The sequence below is a fragment of the Phlebotomus papatasi genome, chromosome 2, assembly GCF_024763615.1.
Source record: "Phlebotomus papatasi isolate M1 chromosome 2, Ppap_2.1, whole genome shotgun sequence".
In the NCBI taxonomy this organism is placed as follows: Eukaryota; Metazoa; Arthropoda; class Insecta; order Diptera; family Psychodidae; genus Phlebotomus; species Phlebotomus papatasi.
Window position 1 is genome coordinate 81,561,998 of NC_077223.1, and position 27,493 is coordinate 81,589,490.

A 27,493-nucleotide genomic window follows, 5' to 3' on the forward strand; every position below is an offset into this window, starting at 1 on the left:
TTTTTATCAATTTAGATGACCAAATGCGTACGAAGCAAAATATAAGAAATTCATCTTAAAGAAATATATTTCTTCTCTATAAATAAAAAAGTCTCTCCAATTCCGAATAAGATTTATTTCTTCATTAACCAAACAACCGTGCATTACAAATTTAAATGCTTTTTTCTATCGATGCCTTATCTTCTTTTTATAATCAGACAATTCTTATCATTCTGGAATGAATGTTATCAATATTAGGTGCCCAATTTAGCAAATTAGGTCGCTTAGCAGAAAAATCCAAGTAATTCCTTGCCAATTTGGAAGTCAATTTACTTTTGGCGCGCACTTTTCCGGAAGCTCCGAAACTATCGCACATTTTTTTCGCGTGTTTTCTAGTAGGATTCGAACTGGAATTTCGAACAAAGAGCTCCAACTGTCACAGTCAGGTGCACAAAGTGACTCGTGATCGACGTTTTTGTTCCCGTTCGCCAAAAATTTTTGTTGACTCTTTTCTCCTCTGAGTGTTCCTGTCCCCAATTTTTTTTGGCTTAGTTGGGAAACTGTGGAAAAAACGCGAGTGATCTACCAAGTGTTTGAGCGTCTTTGGTGTTTTTCCAAGTGACCATTACAGCTAGAAAATCCAGTTTATTGCTGTGGAGTGAGAGAGATCTTCCAGAGCCACCTCCCATTGTTCAAGTGGCCAGTGGAAAATCTCCGTGCAGTGGACGCATTTGATGGCCAGCAATGTCATCTCTCAGCACTTTCAACTACCAACCGCAGGTGCCAGCCCGTCCAAGACGGAGGGCACAGTCAGTGGTTACCCAACAGGGACCAACAGTAACCTCTTCTCCTCGGAGATCCCTCTTCGAGCTGACCTCTGTGAGTACCTCCTCTCCCGCCCCCAATTGCTTGCCCCGCATTCCCTGCCCCAGACAATCCAGTGATAAGATTGCACAATGGAGGCTCCTCAGAATGTATCTGCGTGTGTTAGAAAATTAGAAAATCTCACCAAGGACGGACTCTAGCGATCCCACACCTTGTTTTTCTCACCTTCGCGCGCGCATTTCCGACCCCCAAAATTTCATATTTTTGTTTTTCTTCGTGTTTTGTGTTTTGCCCTCCGGAACTCGAAATTCGACGAGTTTTTCTCGCCTTCCGGAGGCGCCTTTTCGACGACACCGTGAGAAATCGGTGCACATGCAAATTCAGATGGACGTCACGAGACAACCGTTATCGCTTTTTATTTCTGCGCTTCTTTTGCTTTTTATTCGCGATGTTTGTGCGAAAAAAAACCTGTTCATGTGGCGGAAGGAATTCACAACACAACACAATGACAACGGGTTTTCTATATACCAGGCACTTCGTGTCATAGAGCATCGAGCTCAGAACACGCGATAGAGGCCATTTGGCTTTGGCTTCTGGGATTCCAATGTTTACCAAGCTTAGTAACATTTTAATTATTATTAAAAATTAGTTAAACTTTTTTTAAAATCTAATTTACAATTTATAGATCGGAAAGATCACGAGTTATTTAAGGCATACGATTTTTAAAGCTAATTTTCATTTTTCTTGTTTCACGTTTCTTTTCTTTTTTCTTTTTTTTACAATTTTGGTTTTATTTGAGAATTTTGTCAATATTTTTACAAGAAAATCCTATTATAATCACATAAAACTATCTTTTTATTTCTATTTTGAAAGATTTTTAAATTTTTCAACTCCCTAAAATGTTTCATTCGTGTTTCGTGTTTCATAATGTCATCATATCGTCAGTTAAATCAGCACTTGTCATAATATTTTTTTTTACGATTTTGAGTAAATTTTCTATTTGGAATTACAAGTGTTAGTTTATTTACTAACACTTTAAAACCTAAGGCAAAATATCATGTAGAATACAGTAGACTCTCGCTAATTCGGCTCTTTTAAGATCGGGTTACTTTATATTTCGGGCAGCAGTTAAATTTGAAAAAAGTTTGTTGACATTTTTAAGTTTGATTATGATTATCAAATGAAGCAAATATGCTCAAATTTGTCATGGTTTGTCTTAATTCTGGTGTGTTTTTGCATTATTAAGGGGTTTTCATGAGATTTACCATAAATATGAGTATGTGAACTCAATCTGTGTATGCAGATGAATAAAAAATCGTTGTATTTCAAAGAATTTGTCGTCCGAATTTCTGTCTAATTCGGGTGACATTTTGGTCCCAAATGCAAGAGTTTGAGAGAATCTACTGTATTAGGCATAATAAGCACAGACATTCTCATAAAAAACTAAGTATGTATGTTATTCATTCGGTAAAATATCTACAGCAGTTTTAGGACTCCTAAATTCATTTTTTTTTTTTGATAATCTTCACATTTTTACGTACTTTTTACGGTCATTTGAAACCAATTTTCAAAGGGAAAAATCCAATAAATATTAACACTTTTTTGGTTATGTATAATAAAAGCAATTTGAATGTCCATTTCTGATGCCAAATATTAGGGAAAAGTCAAAATTTTCAAAGGAAATTTTTGACGAAAATTGCTTTTAGTGTGTTATAGATATACAGTAGAACCCCGCTATAGGCCATCGCTCTATAGTCCACAATTTATCGACCGTTGATTTTTTTAGTACGCGACATGCAATGTTGTCATAATTATTTTAATATTTTTGACAAACTTAATTGAGTAGTTGTGATAACTATGTGATCCATAATGAAAAGAGCGAGGACAAGTATCACAGTCGCAAAGAAAGTGGAAGCCGTCGAGAAATTTCAATACTAAAAGTCGTTGATAATTTTAAAAACTGACATGGACTATAGTGCTACCCAAGGGTCAAATCTGGAACCAAATATGGCCTATAGCGAGGCTCTACTGTAGAGACGTTCTTCCGACAATTTGGTATGGTAGACTGTGACAAAAAGTCACAATAAGAATATTAGGTGAGATTCTTAACAATCTCACCTACTATAATCCTAACAAAATTTCATGTCGTCCGATCGACCTCAAACTTGGCCAAAATGTGTTTCGCCACTTCCTGATCACGAATATATATGTGGCTATTTTACGTTCCCGGCCGGCCGGCCGGCCGGCCGCTCTTTGGAGCTTCATAGCTCCTAAACTAAAAAAGATATCGACTTGCGGTTTTCGGCAAAGGTTATATATCGGGTGAAAATTGCAACTTGGTGCATTGACCCCCCACCCCCCACCCCTCCTTCCGCCATTTTGAAGACCCCCCTTTTTTTGTTTTCTCAATAGCTCCGCCCCTATGGCATTCAGCGGACTCAAATTTTAGTATGTTATAGCTGGGCCTTAGAGCTTTCCAACAATACCAAACTTAAGGTCCCCCGACCCCCCTGACCCGAGCTATAAGGGTCCAAAAAAAATTTCTTAAAATGGCCATAACTCCGGTTCTAATTGTCAGAATTTAAAAAGTGAGGGCTTTTTGGAAAGCTCTCGTGAAATGCCACTTCCCCTTCTAACATCGCAAGTTCATAAAACCACCGCTAGGGGCGCTTTTTTAAAAAGAAAATTTTTAAATCTTAAAAGTTAAATAACTCAAAAATTCCATTGTGCATCGGGCTGAAAATTTAATATGTTGTAGCCGTTGATTATACCTATCAAACAAAAAAAACCTTAAGTCGATCCATAACCCCTGACCCGAGCTATAAGGGGTCAAAGTTCGAACATTGACCGGCCTCTATCTCCGGTTCTAATTAACATAGCGACCTAAATTTTACCTTTTTGGTTTCGTCTCGATGAGCACTTTCAGATGGAAGTTCAAAAAGTCACCACAGGTGGCGCTGTGATAGTGTCAAAATTCATCGAAATTCAAAGTCACTTTTCTCAAAAACGGCATTGTGCAAGTTAATGAAATTTTAGTATGTTGTAGTCCAGTCTAGGACGTTTCCAAAATGGTGCGTATGTGCGCTGTGATTAAAACAGAACCGGAGATATGAGGGGTCAAAGTTCACAAAATTCAAAAAATCATATCTCCGGTTCTATGTGACCGATTTTGATGAGTGAGGGCTTAAACGAAAGATCTCACCAAATGCTACAACTTTCTAGAATATTTGAACTTCGTGGGACCAACACCAGGGGCGCCACAGTCGAAAAACCAATTTCAATATCACATAACCTCAATTATCTCGACTGTCGCTAAACCGATTTTGATGATTACTTCGACACAATTGTAGAACACATTTGTCTCTACATTTCGTCCATACATCATTTTCCGCTCAGACTACGCTATCACTCCGATTTTGCCGTTTAAGTGTGAAAAAAAAATGATTTTTCTCATAATAACGCTTTGAAATCACTCAGATGCCAATTTGACTGCCTCTACTCCACCAAGCCACTTAAAATAGGGTTTTAAATGGAAAGTCCCACAAAATACAACAATTCTTTGAAATAGTTGAAGCTCAACAAATGACTACTTGGGGCACTCTGGATGAAAAAACGAGTTAAGAAACAAAAAACCTCGCTTATCTTGGCTTCTAAGTAATCGATGAGATCATGTTCTATGGGAAAATTATAGAGAACATTCTGGTCTACATTTTACCCATATATCACTTTTCTGTCAGTTCATCCAAATCCTTGATATTTTGGTTCAAATACAAAACTTGTATAATTTCTCGAATTTGGTTCAAGATAACTGAATGGCGTCTCCCAACTTCAGCTCTAAATCGAATTTGCATGCACTCCGAGCTAGCTCACGTTAAGAATCTCACCTACATAAGCCGGTTAGGATTATCTGTCCCTTTTATTTTTTTACAAGCTACGAGAGCACCCCAGAAATTTCTGATTAGCGCAGTTTTATAGGAAATTAACCGCTCTACAACTTTGTGAAAGTCATTTTCCTCTATTTTATAAGCAAATACAGATATCGAGCTGTTTTCTAAAAGGTAAATTTTGTGAACATTCCCAAAAATGCTGGGGCAAACAGTAGGAGAAAGTACTCTTTCTTCGAACGTTTATGCCTTCTAATAATATGAATTTTCTTTTAGTTTTCCTAAGAGACTTACACATTTCTATAAAATATTAGTTGGCTTATCATCAATTGTCGATAATTCCGTGATAATTTAGTGTAAATCTCTTACGAAATGAAGATCAATTTAACTATTTAGAATTTAAACATCAAAGACTTGTTTAAAAATCTAGTGAACTATCGCGAAAATTGAATACCACTACTAGTCTTCATACAGTAGCTCAATTGATAAAATTTATGATCTCACGATTCGCATGACTTTTTCACTATTGTTAGATTAACTATGGAAATAAGATTTCAGTATTTGTCATTTTCTCACTTTTCTAAGATTTTCTGTGAAATAAAAACATTTTTTAGGTTAACTTTTTTGAGGATATTTCGCTATTTCTGCTTTTTAACCCTTAAAATACGATCTTGATTTTTAATCATAAAAAAAAACAATTCTTATTAATTTTCTAATATGCAAGAAATACTGTCAGTTTAAAAATAAATGCTAGAAAGTTTAATATTTTTTGATGGATAGAATGTCGACAGCTGTTAGTCGTAACTTTCTTTAAAAAATATTAAGACTTTTTCAGCGCCACTTGCGGTCAAATACACTAATTCTCATTTACTGAAATATTTATTTATGTATTTCATATGCTTTATATGAGTTTATCTGATAAGCAAAATCAATTGATAAATCATTATCAACACTTACCGTAACAATTCTGATTTTTATATCATTGCAATTTGCTAAAAGCGATTTTTTTGTATAATAAATTTATAGTGCACGTGATTCAAATCGAAAACGGGGATTTTTCTTGTTTCAAAAGGCACATCATTTACTGAGTCAGATTCTTTTCAAAATAAATAGTTGCGACACTAGAAATTTGTCAATAATCTATTTATTTGTTGTCGTTTTAGTAAAAGTTCGTAAAATAGAAGAATAATGGATGTACAAATAGGAGTTTGGGATTATCTTTTATAATATTTCGATAATAAAAAAAGAATAATATAGCTTAGAATTTTCTTAATGTGGTATTTTTTGGATATAGCTTGATAGAGCACTTAAGATCTCAATAAAAATGACGTGCTTCGTATTTTGCCAATCGTAGTATTTATATTTTTATGAAGAATGTTTTCACCTTATTTTCACACCACCTTCTCTTTGAAATTCTGAACGGTAAATGTTTCAATAAATTGTTTTCCAGAAAGTAGAGAAAAAAGTGGAGCAAGAAAATTTGTGAGATTTTGAAATGTGTGGGGGATTTTGTGATGAAATTTAACAATAAAACTCCACTGTCACCTCTTTTTTTGCCTTCTCTATCGCAATAATCTCTCACAATACTTGCTTTTGGCCGTTGATTAGATAAAGTGACTTGTATGAAGGAGTGATAGAGGCCAAACACAGTCAAAAATTCACCACAAATTTTCCTCTCCAGAAGACTTTTTCATTTTCGAAGGGTAACACATTTTTTCTGCCGCGAATTCCGCGAGAGTTTTTTAAATTTCTTATTTTAAAGAAAATTATATGGTTTGTTTTAAAAGTCTGTTAATGTTGTGTTTGCCATTGCAATTGAAGTGTGTGTTGTCTCATAAAATTCTTACAGTCTGGCTGCCCCTGAATCACTAATTTATTCACATCCGCGACAACCATCCACATGTGTGTACGTATTATTTTCTTCCCCTTCTTTTTCTTTTATCTCCATTTTTTAACAAAAAAAAATATCGCCGGAGTTTCGCCTCGAAAAATTTAACTATTTTTACGCTTCGCTGAAAACTGGCTCGTTTTCCAGTGACTTTGTCCGCAAAAGAAGAATGTTAAATAATTGACACGATATGTGATTAATTGTGCAATATAAGTGCGTTGACTGTCGTCATTGATGTTAAAGCTGTTTTAGTTGATGTAGTTTAGTGCACACCTCGATTCAGTGAGTGATGTCATCGAAATTACTTTATGATACATTTATTGAGAATGTCACAAGCAATTGGATATATCTCACAATGTTTCAAATCTTTCTGCTTTAAAATAAAAAAAAAAGATACAAAAGTTCTTTCGTTCAAAATGTCGGTATTTTGATGACACTGGAACCGTTTTTACTTCCCTTTCTGGGAGTTTTATTATTCACGACTAATTAGGAATAAAAGTATAATTAAGCGAGATTCGAAAGGAAGATAAGACTTATTGCAAAATTTCATCAAGAGCTTACACATATCAAAAGGTGTCTCAATCGACTTTTTCAATTAATTATTTTGACAAATTTATTACACTTGCTCCCTACTTGTTTTTAGAATCATTGGCACGGCTATGAGAGTTATCAAAGTTTTTTTTTAAAGCTTAATCTAAAAATAAGAATTACCAACTCTTTTGTTGAGTTTTAGCCAACCACTTGGCAAAGGAAAATGTTTTGTCAAATTATGATAATGATAAGGACATTACATATTTAAAAGCTTTTATTCGTTATTAAAAACTTGTCGTTCTTAATATGACGGATTAACGTTGGTTTGTGAAAGTAATGAAGAAAGACACTAGCACTTTTTAAACATAAGTTTTTGAGTAAATCTGCTTGTTTTCTGGAAAATAAATATCATCAGCGCAAAATCTTATCTGTTCCTTATGATCCTATTTTTGTGAATAAAGTATATAAATATTATTTTTAATTTTAACATCAAGATAAGGTTCGAAATTATGCAAATTTCCAAGATATTGTTATTTAGAATTTAATAAAGTTATGATTTTTATTTTATTTCAGAATTAAAACAGTTTATTTTTTTTTTACAAAAATGTATTAGATTTTGTTTCGATTTGTGAAGACTTTATGTTGATTTCGATAAGTTTTACTGTATTTTTGCATTTGGTATTCGTTGGGCATCTATAAGATTAAAGATAAAATTTACGCAAAAGAGAACCAATGATTATCACTAGAGATTTATAGGTTATATGCATAAAGTTCTAGGAAAAGTTATCTAATAATTCGAAAAATACGTAAAGTAATACGAATTTGTTTTTTTTTTCATCAGAATATTATTTTCTACACGCTTTTAGTAAAATAGTACCTAATTTCTAAACTGAGTAAATGTGCTATTTGCTAAGGAAGTAATTTTTTATCGGATAGAACCTTAGTTAGCTACTCTTTTGTATCATATTCGAAGACTAATTTTCTTTGCTTATTTACTTAACTTAAAATCTTTTTTATCGTTTTTAACCCATTCGCATCTATCGCATATTTTATATTAATCACAAACTAAATGAATTTGAATAATTTATTTCTGCACAATTAATATTGAAATTGCTGATGAGAATTGATTTTTAGTTACTTAAGTTTAGTAGAAAATTTCACATCCAATCGAATTTGTTAAAATTGGCCTTCATCCTCCTCTTCCTGACTTGAATTCTGGTAGCTAATTTGTTTTCTTGGAAAGTTACTCTATCTGAATCAATAGAGATTGTATTGAATTAATCAATCATATTGCAAGTTGTCTGTTTTATATGGAGCTATTTGAAGCCAGAAAGAAAGAGCGTTCGGTTTATGGGCAGTGTGACACCCGACTTGACTGTCACAAAAGGGATCCAAAGAAAGGGGGTCCAGTGTTACAAAAGGGGCCCAGTCCTGCTTTTTAGATATTTCGTGTAACTGGTACGAATTCAGAAAAAAATCCGATATGAATCTGTATGTAAATGCGAGATTTGGCTTCAACAAAAAACACCACAAGGCTGTTAAGACTCGTGTTTGACAACGGCTCCCTGCTCCCGCATAATAGATTTTTCTTTTCGAAAAAGTCTGTAGGGAACTAATTTCAAAATATAAACATTCTAACCCCGGTATTTCTAGTATATTGACTAAATGGGTTAAAAAGAAATCGTCGTCAGAAAAACTATTTTTGTCTTAATTTGCACAATAAAAACAATTTATGTTAAAAAATCATGTATAATGAGCTGATTCAATGCCAAAGCCAAATGCCCAAAATGACTAATTCAAATCTCTTTTTGCCTTGACATTAGGCAATTTCGATAGAAGTAGGATAAATCGCAATCTAAACCAACGATTTGAACCAATAATGTTTGAAGTTTTGAGAAAATCGTCAGTAAATCGTCAGATGTATCAGTATTTGTCGTAACTTCCATTTTTGGTGAAGTTATGACAAATTTGCATACAAAATTTTCTCAAATCAGTATTTGCAGTAATTTCTTTAGTTTACAAGTTTTACTTGTAATTTTCAACAAAATTGTAATATTTCTCAATGAGACATTCACACACTTTTCCAATTGTCCGAAAACAGTGTGGATGTGGATAATACAAAATTTAATGTTGTAAATTGAATATTTTTAAGAAAAAATACGTACATATTTTCTGCCCATTTGTCAATAATTCAAAGAAAAAGAAGCGAAGCGACGGGGGCGACACACAAAATTTATTCAGCAAAACTTATTAAATAAAAGCTTTTAGAGATAGGGATAATAAATGCTTTAAGGGGGTAAGCGTGTTTGACATAGGAAAAAAAATAATTTTGTCCATTTTTTATTTTTGAACTATGAAATTTCATAAATTCAGATTTTCGTCTATCTGATAGAGTAGGCCTTGGCAAATAATTTCACTGGAAAATTTTTGGAAAATTTTCAAAATTGAGCCGTTGAGAAATGGTGTGATAACACGCTCATTTTTTCCGTTGTCACGTTTTTTTCTAGCAGCTTCATCTTAAATCCATAAAACTAGTGTTTTCTTTTAGGATATGAATGTGGCTAGTGCTTAACAGTAGGATTTTTTTTCGATTTTTGTAACAACTTTTTTCAAAAAAGTAATAATTTTCAGCCACTTTTTAACATATTTTATACTATAAACTCCGTCAAAATCAATATTTCTAAAAATACTCATGTTACGCACGAGCCAACTATATATCTAGAAGAAGTGCGCAAAGTTTAAAAAGATCGGTTCAGGAGTTTTCGAAATATCTTTACAACCGATTTTGAAAATGGTGTTTTGAGAAAAATGCGTTTAAAGTTTTGCAACAATATGCGGGCGGGCGGATTGCATAACTAAAACTGCTCTACCTTCGAGAGTTTTACTCCGATTGACTTGAGATTTTCAGAAAATGTTCTTTACTTATTATCCTATTTAATAAGCAAATAAAAAAATCGATTTTTTGAAGCCCTCAAATCCACTTACCCCCTTAATTGGCTAATTTAGTCAAATACAGGCGTTTATTATCACTAAAATAAATCGAATTGATATACAGTAGACTCTCTCAAATTCGGGCATATGGGACCGAAATGTCAGCCGGATTAGACAGAAATTCGGGCGACAAACTTTTTGAAATGCAACGATTTTTATTCATGTGCATTTAGATATTGAGTTTACACACTCATATATAACGTAAATTGCATGAAAATCCCTCAATAATGCAAAATCACATCAAAACTGAGACAAACCATGCCAAATTTGAGCATGTTTGATTCATTTGATAATCATAATCAAACTTGAAAAATGACAACAAACTTTTTTCAAATGTAACCGCTGCCCGAATTAAAAAGTAGCCCGATCTTAAAAGAGCCGAATTAGCGAGAGTCTACTGTAACGCATTTTAGAAAATTGTCGTAACTTCCTGAAGCTTCATACATTGGAAGTTACGATAAAATCTTATGGTGTTTTTTCCGATATAATTTATTATTTTATTACTGTCAGTTTTATTATTTTGATTCAAAAGTATCGCATTCAGCAGGGCACTTTTTTAAGAAAAATAAAGCTGAAAAGAAAATTTTGTCTTCTGAAAAGTTGTCAAAAGGAAGTTATGACAAATGTTGATTCAACTGACGATATACATAAAGAGTTTATTGTTCATTTAATACTAAACCAAAAGCTTAATTCATTTTGAATTGACACATATCATTTTATATTTATAGAATAAGGATTATTTTTAATCTAATCCAACGAATTGGGTAAATATTTTTGAAATTTTGAGGAGAAATAGAAAAAAAGTTTTGTGAGCAGCAAATATTTTTTTAATAATTACTTAGAGTGTCTGGAAATTAAAAAAAAAACAGTTAATATCACTTTTCAACTAAAAAAAAATAAAATTTATGCGTGAGTGCTAATGGGTTAAATGTTCTTCTACAATCTGGGATTTACGCACTTTTTTCAACCGTGTATAAAATTGAGAAATATGAATGAAACTCGTCTAAAGTGTTTCATCCCCCTGGAACCGCCCTGAACTAGAATTTCGAATTTTCGGAAAGTGTGCGACTGAAGGGGAATCTTCGAAAATGACGTTTCAGTGACAGAAGAGAGAAAAGGAGAGTGAGAGAGAGCCGTCATAAAAATTCTTGAGACGCGGTGTTTGTGTGACTTTTTTCCCTAATTTTCCCGTTTATTTGGGCTGAAAAATTAGTGAAAAGTACTCAAAGTCATTCTCTAGATGTTGTGATTGTGTGATTTGGTGGAAAATAGGCCTTGGGTGTGGGAAAAAGTGCGTAAAATCCATCGAAAAAAGTGCACTGAGAAAAATTTCGGGTGTGTTGAGCAAAAAAAAAAAGAACGACGTGAGATCTCGCAATGGCTGATGATGTCGTTTTTGGATATTTGCCCGAATCGCATGGTTATACTGTGAGTTTTCATTTGATTTTCTTGAATGGGGGTTAGGGGGATGGTATTCTGGTGTGGGGGTGAAATTTCCATTTGGTATCTCAACGTGAGGGTTGAGAAAAAAAAAGCCATAGAAAATTTACCTCTGACGTTTCAAGATGTTTTCCCAGGAGACGAATTCTCGTCTCTATCCAAGACACAAAACATTCATGACTTTCGGAGAGCGAGAGACAGATAGAGAGAGAGAGAGGGATGAATCATCTCTTTTACTCTCAAGAGAGCGTTTTTTAATTTTTGATCCATCAAAAATAAGATTTTATTATCATTAAGAAATATTGTGATAAAATTGATAAAAAAAATTGTGAATTTCTTACCGTCTGCAATTTTTATATTTCTTCGTGAATTTTCTGTTTATTTTGTGAAAGTGACAAAAGAGCATAAGAAAGAGTAAAAAAAAACAATTCTTATCACGTTCTCAATTTTTTTCTTGATATTTATTTAAATAAATTTTTGCTGCCTTTCCGCTTTAATTGCAAAATTGTGAGGAAAATGTCTGTGGAGGACACGAGACGATTTTTTGACGATAGAGTCATACAAAAACATTCCAATTATCAATGGTTTCTTAATCAATTTCCATGTTAAATTGTTTGCTAACAGCCAATTTTCCCGCGAATCTTCTTTATTTATTTATACTTTTTTTTTTCCTGAGTGATAAATAATCAAAAATTCTGTCTTGGTGTTTGGGTATTGTTCATTGCAGAGTGAAGAAGGAACTAGTCAGATTAGGATCAAAGTGATAGCTGGACATACTTTGGCCAAAAAGGATATTTTCGGTGCTAGGTAAGTTCCTATTCTTTGTTCTTCCGCCTTCTGAAAAAAAAAGAATCATTTTCATTGCATGATAATTACCACAAAACGACCTTGAGGAAATCCAAAAACCTATTGATTATTTTCCACACGCTTCATTTTTCACACCATCCTTCTACACTCGAAGCATGTTCAGAGCTCAGAAATTACGATATTTTGAGAAAGAGTTTTTCTTCCGTTTGTTGATTGATTTGTCGGGGAAAGCCTCTTAGAAAAATAACTTAGTTTGCCGTTATCAGTTGGGATTCACGGCAGAATAGAGTCTCGTGCAAAAAGCAATTGATGCTGACTGACACAGTTTTTGTGTCATTTCCTTAATAATTATTCATTAACCAGATTTAAGTAGTTTTGCGTAGAATAGAATGAGAGACAGATTGAAATCAAGTGTCATCACATGCTTTGCGGTTCCTCTTTGGGTAGGTGGTAGCGTAGATTGTGAAGCAAAATATGAAAGAAAAAACGGATAACTCATTTTTTTATTCGCTCCCAGTAGGGGAATTCTGTAGCAGTATGACAATGTCATATGACAAATTTAAAATTATGTCTATAGTAAGGTGCGGTAACCGGATCGTGTTCCGAAGAGTGCTACTTAAACGCTTGTTTTTGGACTGATGAAATTCTTTCTTACTTCTTCTAAATTCATAGAATTATTCACTGTTTCATTCAGAAACATAATATAAAGAAAATTATAAATAATTTTAAAGAAAATTTATAAAATAATGATAATACTGAAATAAGTTAGCGTTCACTAAGTGGATCGCCCAGGATCGCCTCTTCGCTAATTGGGTCAAATGGTCTCTTAATTGGATCACTCAATTTGCAAGCATATTAAAACGAAAAAATATTTTTTATTACATTTTTAAAATTTTTATTGGATTATTTCATTTAATATTTAATGTGAACGCCAAAATTTAGTGCAATATCAGTTTTATGAACAACCATTGGAGGAACAAGTTGGCCAGTAGCAGACACCATGAAGAGTGTTGTGGCACATTCCTTCGGTCGAGAATTTTTATTAAATTTATTAAATTTCTTCTTGGAATTTCCAAGGCCAATGAATAGTCTCCGTAAGGGCCTAAATAGACACAGGCTGATCCTCGAGAATATTTAGCCAGTAAAATTTGGCAGTAAAGGATTAGATAAAGGAAATTTATGCTAAGGACTTCTAATCGATCATTCTAAGCCCTCAGTGTATGACAGTTTGGGATAAATCTGTACTGTCAAATTTTACAGGCTAAATATTTTCGAGGATCAGCCTATTGGCTATATGGACCCGCGAGTGAGTCCGACAGCCTTACATAAAATAGAAGAAAAAGAAGAAGAGGATCAGCCTGAGTCTATTTGGGCCCTAAGAGAGTGCATTTTTAACGGATTTAGACAGAATGTGGTTTATTTGATAGATCTTGAAATTTTTTACAAGCTTAATCAATTTTTACTTGGTTAAGTTTTTTTTATGTCGAAATTCACTGGTACAAGAGTTTAAACACTTATTTTCTAAATTCTAAGAAAAAATTTCTGGATGATATTTGTGTCTGAGGACGAAATGTTCGGACGAAATGGAAAGGATCGATGGTTTATTTCTTGAGATATTCTCAAAAGAGTGGTTTCTGGAGGAGAAGGAGTGGGATGAGAGGCAAATGCATGCGTTTTTTCGAATTAGATTAACTTAGATAACTTTTGGGGGGGTACTCAGAACAATCAAAGTCGCTAACTTTGTCTCTTTGGTCAGAAAATTGACCAGAATAAATTCTACTCTTCTGAACAGATTATTAGCATGTGCAAGAAAAAGAGGTCGAACGTCTTTGAGAGGTATGGATGAAATGTCCGCTAGGACACTCTCTAAAACATATCCAAAAATGAAATGCATCAATGGACTGGTTCTTGAGATATTCCTAAAAAAGTGGTTTCTGGAGGGGAAGGATAGACTTGAGGATGAAACTAAAGTGACATTTAAATTCCTTGGATCAACTTATGGGGGGTACTCAAAATATTTCAAGTCGATATCTTCAACAATTTGTCCATAAAATGGGATAGAACGATTTCTGTAATTTTTTCCTTGCGTTTAACATTTCAAAACTCTTGCAAAAGTCGATGAATAAAAAAAAGTAAGATGTCCAAAAAAAAAGTTTCTTCCACAAATTATAACCTTTGAATTCCTCTAACAAATAGTCTTTGTGCGAGAATTGTGGGTTACTCCTGGTCCCAGCAGTAGATAGCCAAAAAAGACGTTGCAAAAAGTGTTTTCTTCGACATAAATGGTTCTGGATGACCATGGTTTATCCATAGCAGATTAAGTATACCAGATTCTAAGAGCTAATGAACCAAGCTTTCTAACAATAGTTCACTCATCCAATTATATTCATCAGAAGGTAAGATATACCACTCCAAACTTTCGACCTCTTCTACTGACAGAATATATGTTCTCATCTAATATATTACTTTAAAAAAAAGATTTATGCCCTAAACACACATACGATTTAAGTCGAGAAACGGCTTAATGTAATTATCAGGGGCCTCTCGACATTTCATTTTTCCATACATTTTTGCATAGAAGCACTGAAGAGTAATGGCAAGTTTTTTCCTAAAGAGAATTGACATATCAGTCTGATATACTTCGAAATCGTGCATTAACTCTTTCGCGTCATTAGGGTCATATATGACCCGGGGAAAAAACAATTTCCTTTGACTATTTACATTAATTGAAATCTATCGCTTTGTGCATGACATCATAATAGAAGGATGTAAGATTCTTGGCTAATTTTCTCAAGACTCCAGATATTCAGGAAAAGAAAATATTTGAGATCAAAAATCACGAATTTTGAACTTTGTGAAATGACTTCTCGTTTTCAATTTTTTTTATATTTATTTATTTTTTTCAGCAAAAAGTTCTTTAGAAATACAAAATAGAATATCCAAAGATTGTATATTGCATATTTTGATATAATAAATTACTCTCAATTTTCCAGAAAAGCGTGTAGAATTTTCCGGGTCATATATGACCCTATAGTCCCCAAGGGTAACAGTGTTTTCGTCCCAAACCTGCAGCGAAATGTAGTTGGGACATTGTTTTTCTTTGTGAAATGCAGGTGGGACATCTTGCTCCTGGACATTTCATCTTATATCTGATGAATTATAACATATTTTGCAATATTTTAGAGTATTCTGCAAGCGTCTCATATTGTGCAATTGTATTGTGTGTGAATAAATATGTGGATAAGTTTATTTTTGCCAAATACCACTCAAAATATTGTGACAGTGACTGTTCAAGGGATTACCAGGAAGATTCCTTGAACACCAGGAGTACAGTGGTTATCAAGACAATCCAGTTTGCCATGGTTTTGGCCAAATTAGTAACTTCAAGCAAAAAAAACTCTTAAAAAGCCCGTGATATAGATTTTGAAAATGGTAAATATACTTCCCTTGAGGACAACAGGGTCATATATGACCCGGGGTTTTTCCGAGTTTTCACGCAATGGAAAATTTTTTTCCTCTCTGAACTATTATATTTGATCATAAAGCATTAGGAAAAACTCAATTTTGCATGAATTCATCTGCTGAATAAAAGTGGGACGCGAAAGAGTTAAAAGCTATCTAAAAATACATATTTCATAATGTTCGTCAAAATTATACAAGAGCTACGAGCAAATTTGTTTAAGTCGCAGTGCAATAGCTGCAAAATTAGGGAAAAGTGAGAAATATTTTCACTTGTTATTGGGCTTGATGGGCTCCTGGTAATTATAATCAAAATAAAAATTGCGGTGTGCAGTCGAAAACAAAAGATATCCCTCTATCGTTTGCAATGATGGAGGATTCATCTTTGAGGGATTTTCCTTTTTTCATTGCTAATATTGTATTTGTTTAAATATAATAACCGACTGTACATTGTAAAAATGGAATGTGTATATAAATAAATAAATAAATAAATAAAAAAAAATAATGATTTGACTAAATTCCCATTAGATTCCCCAGTTTCCCATTAAGCCGTTCCTCAGCTTAAATCGTAAGTGTGTCTAGGGCCTCATATAATTTCTTGCAATAGTCAGTCGACACTCACTGTACTTTAATAATGTCTTGATCCCAAATTTACAACGCAAATTTGTCATATGACATTGTCATATCGTTATAAAATTCCTCTTGAGGAAGCCCGAGAGATTCTCTCTAGGACTTTGCCCAAAAAAAGCTGCATAGTAAAAATTACTACAATTATCTGGTATTAATGGGAGTAATAAAATCATCGTTGTAATATTTCTAACGATTATCTTAGCAAAAATGAACTTTCAGGCGGAGGTTGATTTTTACAACGATTATCCTTTGACATACGTTTTACTGTGAAAAAGAATTTTCTAATTCAATTGGCAAAAGTTTGATAACCCTAATATGAATTAAAAGAAGAGTTCTATGATAATCGTTGTAATATTCCATCTTAAAACTTGAAATTTCACACGACAATTGTTGATAAATGAATTTTTGCTAAGATAATCGTTGAAAATATTACAAAGATAATCGTGTTACTCTCATTACACACGATAGTTGTGCTATTTTAGTAAACAGTGAAAGATTAATTCGATTATCGTTTTATATTTTTGGGGCACTTAATTGAAACAAAATACGTTCAATTCGTTCTTATTTTGGAGTTGAAATTTCAAAGATTAACCGTTGTATAATGCAACAGTTGAAAATTAACCGAAATGAAACAGCATAAAGTTCAATTTTCAGCTTTTCAGTTGACTACTACAACGATTATCGTGCATAATATTAGCCCTGAAAAATGCGACCAGTTTTAGTATAAATTTTTTCCTGTTTTCGTATTACATTTCACGAGTTATCTTCAAAACTACGTAGGTTGCCAATTTAGGGTTTTCGGTTGCCTCTTTGTTTTAAAATTGGTTTTTATTTTGTATTAGAATTTTTGCTAATTCATTTTACAATGACAGAAAACAGCTAATAAACTCAAAAGTTTTTTTTGGCGCGCTAGAAATATATGGGAAATATAGGAAATGTCATGCCCCTGGTTTTAGTAGTAAAACAGAAAGTGTAAAATTAACTTTTTGCGGTTTCTCATTGGTGCACGTTTGAAAATGGGTAACCTTTGAAATTGGAATTTTTCACCTGTTTTTAAATAAAATTGAGTCTTATCGTGATATAATTTAAGTCCACAAACAGATTGGGAAGCTAAATTACAGTATGATATGGCTCAGTTTTACTTAAGCGGGTTTGACATAGGACAAAAATTTTAATTTTGTCAATTTTTTATTTTTGAACTATAAAATTTCGTAAATTCAGATTTTCGTCTATCAGATAGAGTAGGCCTGGCAGATAATTTCACCGTAAAATTTTTGGAAAATGTTCTAAATTGAACCGTTTGGAAATGATCACACCCTCATTTTTTTCCGTTCTCACGATTTTATTTCTAGTAGCTTCATCTTAAATCCATAAAATTTATTTTCTTTTAGGATATGAATGAATCAGAAGGACTTTTAAATTTTTTTTTCGATTTTTAGCACAACTTTTTCAAAAAAGTGATAATTTTTAGCTATTCAGTAGAGTCTCGCTATAGTCCATATTTGGTTTCAAATTTGACACTTGGGTCGCACTATAGTCCATGTAATTTTTTAAAATTATCAACGATTTTTAGTATTGAAATTGCTCGACGGCTTCCACTTTCTTTACGATTGTGGTACTTGTCCTTGCTCTCTCCATTATGGATCACAATTATCACAACTACTTAATAAAGTTTGCCAAAAATATTAAAATAATTATGCTTGTTGCGTACAAAAAAACATAACCTAACATAAAATCAGTGTTTTGAAATCAACGGTCGATAAATTGTGGACTATAGAGCGATGGCCTATAGCGAGACTCTACTGTACTTTTTAACATGCTTTATACTGTAAAATCCGTCAAAATTTTTAATACTTTTAAAAACCCTCATGTTAAGTACGAGCCAACTATATCTAGAAGAAATGTGAAAAATTTCAGAAAGATCGGTTCAGGCGTTTACGAAATATCTTGACAACCGATTTGAAAACGGTGAAAATGGTTGAGCTAATGTCACCCCCCTGTAAAAATTTTAGAAAGTAAGACGATGAAAATTGATATCTCCTGAAGGGCAAATATCTCTTGAAGCCTCGGTCTCTTTTCTTTTGGAAGATATCGAATTTTAAAATTTTAGATTTGACAAATTTTGCCCCAGTCTCCCCTATCCAAAATTTTGTAATAATTTAGTGAAGTTAGTCGTTTCGGCAATTACAACTTAAAATGTGCCCTCATATTGCACTCTCTTTGGGGTTATCTTTGATCACCGTGTTAAATAATATGGAGGCAATCAAAATCTCGAAAGCCAAAATTCCAAAAGTCAAAATCCCGAAAGGGCCAAAATCTCGATAGCCACAGTCCCGAATATTCAAAATTCTGAAAGGGATAAAATTATATGGAGGATAATGTGTAGAATAATTTCTCAAGGCATTCCCTTTGCCTTCAGCAAGCGCGGGATTCGGGATTTTTGCTTTCGGGGATTTTGACCGGGACACAAATAATACAATTTTATTACTGCTCGAACTCCACGGAGAGAGCAGTATATTATAATACCTCGATTTTGAGTTATATATATATTTCGGATAGGAATAGGAGAGGAGGAGTATTTTGGTAGAATTTTGGAAGTCTGAAGTATCGAGTTTTTTGGCGTCACGCTGTTTGACCGTCTGTCCGTCTGTCGGTCCGGCTGTCATCAGCTCTAGAGGCCAAACAGTTAGAGATAGCGACTTGGGTCCTAAGGGGGACCCCCTCATAAGTCGACCCAAGGATCGTTAACATGCCCTTCATTTTCCCAACACCCCTTCCCTTTCCCTCCAAAACCATGTTTTTTTTTTTTTGGATTGTTCGAAAACGCGTCGTGTGATTTTTTCTCATTTTTGGATATGTTTTAGAGATGACCCAGGCGGACATTTCGTCCTTAGATGATAATACCGTTGAATAATTCCTAATAACGGTTTTTCAAGGTCAAAGGTTAAAAAGACTCTAGAGACCGCATTTATCAAGCGAATGGGGACATGTTTGGGGTGGTTGGAAAGGTCTTGGAATTTTCTATAAAACTCGGTTTCGAACCGGTAATGAACCAGTTGATAACCGATAAATAATTTTTATGCGAAATTCACTTAAATTACTCCTGAGGTGTATTTTGGGAAATATTTTGAGTGATTTATAAGTCGGTTCAAATCGGTTGTGAACCGGTAATGAACCGATTATTTACCGATAAGTAATTCTTGTTCGAATATAATTTTTATTACTCTTTAAACTATTTTGTGGAATCTATTGAGAGATTTATGATTCGATTCAAATCGGTTAAGTACCGGTAAACGGTAAATGATGCGAAAGTACTTTTGAGGTAATAGCATCTTAATCACGAGTTCGAGCATTTCGCAAAGCCTGGGACGCTTTGCCACCCCTTTTTTAACATAACCCCTCTTTTATTTAAGCAATTATCTTTAAAGAAAACATATAGTTACTTTAAAATTGTAATTGATCTTTACAGTAATATCGATCATGATTAAAAAGTTGTTTAAACAAACAATAATTTCAGTGAGAATATTTAGTTGCTGGTAGAACATAGAATGGGAAACTTTTGGGTTAGTTACCTATCAATTATTATAACCACTCTATACCATTACCTACCTAAAGTTTTTGTTTATTGAGTTACATTCAGAGTAGTTTAAATGGATTTCCCCACAATTCAAAGGACCGTAATCACATTTCATGATTCACTAAGAATATTTCATTTGCTAAAGTGATGAAACATTTAAATTTGACTCACAAGAATTCTCTTGAAATATTTAATTCCATAGCTTTTTGTTTCATTTCCTGCATCTTTTTGTTTTAGCACAAAATTCTTACTCATCCATTGATTACAATCCAAAAATATTTTGATATTCTATTTTGCAAAAGAAACCCTGCATGTGATGGATTCTAAAACAATCACTGACATTGATTTGTGGTCATATCATGTTCATGAACCATTCCTACTATAAAATAATGGATTTATTATTGAGACTCAATGTACAACAACGACGTTATAGAAAATTAATTTGTTGTTTACACCGTACTAAATAGTGTTTTTATTTTTTTTCTTCTCTCCCATTTCCTCAATTTTAATACAGTGATCCGTATGTGAGAATTGATTTAAACACGATAAATGGCAACGTTAACATCGATTCAGTACTTACAAAGACCAAAAAGAAAACCTTGAACCCTAAATGGAATGAAGAATTTGTCTTTCGGGTGAGTTGTTGTTTTTGTTGGTGTTGTTGTGGATTTTTGTGCTAAGAAATTGCTAAGGATTTTCTAGGAGTTTCCCATTTGATATTGCAATGGTTTTCTTTTTGTTTGGGGTTGTTTTTTATTTTAGGTGAAACCTGGAGAGCACAAATTGGTGTTCCAAGTGTTCGATGAGAATCGTCTGACAAGGGACGATTTTCTGGGGATGGTTGAATTGACGCTGGTGAATTTGCCCAAGGAACAGGAAGGTCGAACAATTCCACCAAAAAGTTACCCCCTTCGACCACGCAGGTCAGTTGGGTAGGTTAATTTGGCTTCAGCTCTGATTTTTTGTTCTAATTATTTTGCTCTCTTTCTTTTCATTACAAAAAAAAAACATACAAACCTCCCTCAAATCCTTCTTCTATCACTTGAGTTCGATGTTGAATGCAAAATAATCTTTTGTTTTTTTGGGCTAAAAACTCTCCGAGAGAAAAGAATTATTTGCATTTTTCATGGGCTGTGCATTTAATGAAAAATTGCATGCGATGGTTCTTTGCAAAAATCTAATATAATTTTGCAATGTCGTTGAATGGCTACATTTTATTTATTTATTTATTTTTGATGATTAACAAAGCATCTGAAGATTTCCAGTTTTTTTTTTTAATAATTAATTTCTGACAACTGACATCATTTTCTTTTTCTAGAAGAGAAGATGATTTCATTCAGCAATTAATGTCGTGATTTTTCTCCTATTGTAACAATTTTGTAAGTTTTGAGAGATCTTTCATATTGTTGTTTTTACTTCACCTTTGAATTGACGGAATAATCAATTCCAGAAGGCGTATTAAATGAATAATTGCTTTATCACGAATTTAGTTTAGTGAACAATTAATGTTTTTGTGCTGAAAGGAAAAATTGTATTGAGATGTTTGAGAAAAATACGCATTGAAATTGATTTTTATTCCATTTAACAGTTGATGGCAAAAGTTTTCAGGGTTAATGAAATATTTAGAATAAAAAAGAATGATAATGAAATTTAAAAAAATCATTTGTTGAATTTGTAATTTTTAACTCGACAGAAATATTAGAAATCTTATAACTGAAACTCTGAATTTTCTTGGATGTATATTGAAGGATTTAAGATAAAAATTGATGTAAGTCACCTGGTTCGATGTAATTTTGACAGTGTTTTGACAGATTTAGTCAGTTAAAAAATTCCGGCTAAAGTTAACAGATTGAACTGTCATTTGTCAGATGTGTCAAATATATAGACAACAGTTTGAAATATCTTAATTGCAAAGTGCGAGTTACCTGACAGATCTTGCTTGAAACTTGACAGACGTCAATTTACATTTGACAGAGTCGCAGTTAGAAAAATTTTACTCATAAACATTAGGTCACATGAGCTAAAAAAATCAAGTACAATTTGAAGATGTCGGCTGTCTAATAGATTAGACCGAGGTGAGCAAGAACCGTTTGAAACTGAACAAACGTCAAATGAAAATTGTACGTTAATGAAATGGTCAAAACGCTACCTGGACAAAGTTATTTTGACGTCTATTTGGTTTCAAACGGTTCTTGCTCACCCTTGGATTAGACATTATTATTTTATTTATTTATATTTATTTTGATGTACTGGGCTATTTCTGCCATTTTGTACATTGTTCAGTTTAGAAATTCATTATTAATTTTACAATTTTTCGGGAAAAATGTCCATTCAGACGCTTCAATCATTTACACCGGACAGGACTAGAACTAACAACTGGAACAGTTCAAGAGCCGTACGCTCTTACCAATTGCACCACGAACCCCCCAGATTAGACATTGTACATTAGGTGTCAAAAGTTTGTTGCCTCATGCGTAATCGGGAAACCAGGTGCAAAAAATCATAGAAAAAATTACTTTTTCCAATATTTCTTTTTGCAAATGAATTTCCTGTAATCCGTAGATCTTCTTTATGTATTTCGAAAAAAAAAAAATTTAATACCATACAAAATTTTTTTTTCCCAAAGTGGATCATTTTTAATTTGTCAAAAGTTTGTTGCCTCATTTGAAAAAGTAATTCAAAATGGTCAAAAACATGCAACTAACCTAAAATACACCGGCTATATTTTTAGTTTATGTCATTTTAGAGGCAAATGGTGGGTTTGGATATTTCTAAAGTTGTCTATGGTAATTCAATTCAATTCAATTGAATAAATTGAATTGAATTTTGGGAAAAAATGATAGAAAAAATTACTTTTTCCAATTTTTCTTTTTGCAAATTAGTAGCCTGTTATCCGTAGATCTTATTTATGTATTTCGAAAAAATATTTCATTTTATTACATATAAAAAATAATTGTTTTCCAAAAGTTGTTCAACATTGTTGTTTCTCAAAATACATGAGGCAACAAACTTTTGACAACTACTTTACGTTTGAAGGCCTTTGCACTTTGGGAGCAATTTTCGTTAACTCTTTAACGACGAGACAGTTTTCGCTGACCAAAAATCAGCAATAAAAATGAAACTGATAAACAAAACTTGTGAAACGTATTACATCTAACCTTCGAAAAGCCATCAGAGTCTGATTTGGTCTATTTTTTGCCTCTATGAACGATAGGGATAAAAATAGCTCAGAAATGTAAGTAATTTTTCTGACGATACCAATGACAGATAATTTTCACTGCAAAGAAAAATATTATGTTTCAGTATTGCAGTTTCTTGTCAAATTTCTTGTTCTAAAACGGTTTTGCTTAAAAAAAATTGGAAGTATAAAAAATAATTAAAATTAATTTTCAATATGAATATTTAAAAATTCGCCATTTTTGAGCTTAAAAATTTACTATATAGCAAATAGCTGTAGACGCTGTAGACTTGCAACAATATCCTAGATTCCTTCAACCTTCTACTTTGCAATTACGTACAAATATAAGAAAAACATAAATTTAGGTAGTCAGGAAAAATTGTTTTCTTTATAGGACACCGGTGTTCCAATCGTCCTTAAAGGGTGGTTAAAGATCGTTTTTTTGTTTTTGTTTTTTTTTTTTTTGACAGAGAAAGTTTGAACTGCTGTAGGTGCTTGAGTTTTCGACGTTTTCGAAAAAAAAATGATAGATTTTGGCTATCACCTGTCAAGAATTGAGCTATAGTTCAAAAAACTATCCAGCTCAAAATTGACAGGTCTCGGATGCCCGATCAGATTGGCAAGTAGGGGAAATTGAGGCAAAACTTGACAAAACGCATATTTAATTCTTTCACGAGCTGTGAGAAAACTTAAACGTTTAATAATGAGCATATTCTTATAGGAAATTTACTGCTCTACAACATTGCAGAAGACTATTTTCCTCTATCTCGAAAGAAATGTGATTTTCGAATCATTTTCTAAAAGTCGATTTTGTGGAGATTCTCAAAATTGCTGGGGCAAGTTTTGTCAGTCTTCGGATAATTTGTAACGTTTTACTCTCGCAAACGTTAAAAATATCAAATAGGGGAGGGTGGGGGAGTTTCACCCCGAAATTGCACTTCCAACTTTGCACTTGTTTCAATAATAGTCCTAGGCACTAGGCCTAGCACTAGGCGTTTTATATGGGTATCAACTTTGTAAAAGTTCTACTACCAATCAAAAGAAATAAATATTTTTTTTACAAAAATGACGATTAATAAATACTTGCACAATTGGTGAAATTGCCCCGTCATGGGGCAGTTTAACAAGAAAAAGGGGCACTTTAACGGACCATGATTTGAGCCGATTTTCACTATCAATTCAAAATTAAAAATGATAAATTTTATGCCCAGCGCACAATAACTTTTGTTTGTAAACATGTTTTCAGAGCTTCCTGTGAGAGGGAGTGAGATCTAGATCTAGTCATCTCGCTCACTCTCATAGGCAGTTTCGAAAACATGTTTACAAAACAAAAGTCATTGTGCGTTGGGCATTATTCTGTATGAATAATATAACTTTTAGTTTAAGTATTTCTTTTAAAAGATTGAAATTTCATATCAAAGATGATCCTAAAACAGCACAATATCACAAACGAATCAACTAAATAATTTTTTATATCACAATACGACTACTTTCGGCAATCGTCAGCACTCTTTGCGACGATTGTAACGCCCCTTGCGGAAAATATAGTGCCGTCTCTTATTAACTGTTAAAATTTTTTGAGGGAATTTGCATTTCTAGAATAAAAATAAAGCTGCAATTTTTTACAGAATTTTCTCGTATTTTCGGGTTTTCTCAAAGAGAGACATCTGAAAAGGGACGAATCCAGAAAATCACGGAAAAATATGGAATTTTAAGGAAAAAGCATATTTCTGCAAAATATATCCATGTCTTTTGATGAATGATATACCCCACTCTTTGCCAGCTTTTTGTTCTTTAACCCAATTTGGTGGCATCTTGCGGTTTAGACGTGATGCAAAAGAATAAGCTAATTCTCTTAGTCCATCTATTGTAAGTTTATATTGCAGTTTTGAGCTTTTAAGCAAGTATTCAACCAAAAGATCTTGGGCAGTTGTAAATACCTGATGGCTTGAGTATTTCGTATTATTTTCTGAATTTCTCAAGCCCATTCCATGGGAAACTTCTTGAATATCTGCTTGCCTGTCTCGAAGAGTTTTTTTCAAACTCCTCCACCTTCAATGCAGTGTTTTGGTTTATTCCATAAAAAATTGCAGCACACATCAAGCTTTTTAACTTTTTAAAAACATCATTCAGAGCTGCACTCACTCCTTCCTCAGAAAATGAGCAACAATCTGTTCTTTTTTTATAATTCCTGACCATTTTGACAAGTGAAACAAAATCGAACACATGCAAATCTCCCGAATTCTTAGAGGTTAGGTTGTCAAATGCAAAATGTAAACATTCAGCATATGCAGCACCTCTTCCGACAAAACTACAATAACACACTCCGTTAAACTGCTACAAGAGCCACCATTAAACTTCCCCACTTGTATTTTCAACATTTTAAAAATTATTGCCACAAATATATTGAAATAAATTCCACGATATATATCTTACAATTATCATGAAACCATTAGAAAATTATTTCAACTATGTTATTTCGGTAAACAATTCCTACAGTTAAAAAATTGCTGAAAATCTTGAATCCCGAAAAGTTTCGATTTCATGCAATTTTATAAAATCAATTGTAGAACTCAAACTACGAGTTCTACAAGGTTTATAATTTTAGTGGACATGAGACTCAGGTACTACCTTAGTAACATAAAGGTTTTAGCTTATTCCTCAAAAAGGTGTATAATATAATCATGAAAAACGAAACTGCCCCTTCGTTAAAGTGCCAAACCATCCCCTAGACATATTTTTATAGGAAATTTATTCCTCTACAACTTTGTCGAAGATAATTTTTCTCTATCTTAACGAGAAATGTGCTTAAATTGAGCTAATTAGTATTGATATTTTCTGTAAACCAAATATTCTAAAAATAGGGCTTAAAATTTCATTATTCTTTATTTTACATGATCCTTCCTCGAATCCCTTGAAACTTTCTAAGTTTAAGAAGGTTCATGAAGGCTATAATAAAAATTTCAAGCCTCAGTCTCTTTTATTTTAGAAAATAGTGAATATTGAAATTTTCGTTTTGACAAATTTTGCCCCAGTCTCCCCTACCACAATGTCAAAAAAGGGTCAAAAACGATACAAAAAAATAATTTTTTGGGCTTAAATTCTAAATGGCGAAAGTTTACGGGTGAGAACGTTATTCAGATCCCGCCTTCTATAAGTCGGCCTACTGAATCAGAACGATTTTGAGAAAAATAATCGAAATGGGAATTTAGTACAGAGAAATTTTGAAACTGGTTTCTGGTAGGAATGTGTCTCGGCTAACTGTATTTTTTTTTCAAAATAATTCTCAATTGTTTTAAATTAATAGAACTCAAATGAAAATGAAATGTTTAATTAATTTATTTAATTTTTAAAACAAGTAAAATTGTATTAAAAAAAACTTGTCATACCCTGCAATATTCAATATCAGATGCTTTGTTTTGTTTGATTATAACCCCATTACAGCATGAATTTTCGTGGAGATCAATGGCAAAATTATAATTTATTTTTGCATTTGAATGAACTAACAGGTGAGCCAGATAAGTTACAGTAGTTAAGCTCTGTGATGATTATGATGATGATGAGAGAGAGATAGAGTGAACCAAAAAAAAAAAAACTCTGTTGCTTCTTATTTGTTTAGAGAAGCGTATTTTTTTTGAGTATTTTCTCTCTGTTTTCTTTCAAACATTCAGAGAGAGAGAAAAAAAGGAAACATTGATAGTGTTTGGATGTTGAAGATATATTGGAAGTTTGAAGTGTTGAGAAATTATTGAATTTTGGAGATAGTTGGTGTGGCTGAATTTGAATTTGTGAAGTTGGTTTATTTTTTTGTGTATTTCTCTTCAATTCCACGTCAATTTGGCTGTTTTGTCAATGGGGATTAACAGATGGGTGTATGTGTATTTAGTGCCCGATCGCGAGTTCGTGGCACTTTAGATATCTATCACGCTTTCATACGGGATCTGGATTCGACCAGTGAGACGTCCGATTGGGAGATTGTGGATGACGGAGCCAGCAATAGTGATGGGTCGGCGACTCCGTTAAATGCATCGAGTTTGTTTGGGTCGTCGGGCGTTGAGGCTCTGCCCCAGGGCTGGGAGGAGCGTCAGGACGCCAACGGTAGGACGTACTACGTTAATCATATTGCACGCACGACCCAGTGGGAGAGGCCCACGGCACTCACTAGCAACAGTGTCTCCGAGGAGGAGATGAATAACGCTGCAGCTGAATTCCATCGACGCTTCCATATCAGTGTAGATGAATCGGATTCTAGGAGTAATCAGGTAAATTTTTCTTTTACTATTTTGTCCCTTTCCCCTCTTTTT

General features: G+C 33.3%; 1 protein-coding gene across 8 annotated transcripts in view; it reads left to right on the plus strand.

Moving 5' to 3' along the window:
* The first annotated feature begins 401 nt into the window (after nt 1-401).
* LOC129804648 (E3 ubiquitin-protein ligase Nedd-4) overlaps nt 402-27,493 on the plus strand; it is a 47,820-nt gene continuing 20,728 nt past the window's right edge. For 2 of the 8 annotated variants that reach the window (XM_055852170.1, XM_055852175.1), the window contains exons 1-5: nt 406-858; nt 12,266-12,345; nt 20,526-20,646; nt 20,774-20,934; nt 27,076-27,451. In XM_055852170.1, the coding sequence (XP_055708145.1) occupies nt 724-858; nt 12,266-12,345; nt 20,526-20,646; nt 20,774-20,934; nt 27,076-27,451 (873 nt within the window). In that variant the 5' untranslated portion in view covers nt 406-723. Of the gene's footprint in view, nt 859-11,196; nt 11,527-12,265; nt 12,346-20,525; nt 20,647-20,773; nt 20,944-27,075; nt 27,452-27,493 lie in introns of those variants that run through there. The other 6 variants (XM_055852169.1, XM_055852174.1, XM_055852176.1 and 3 more) reach the window with 6 other exon arrangements.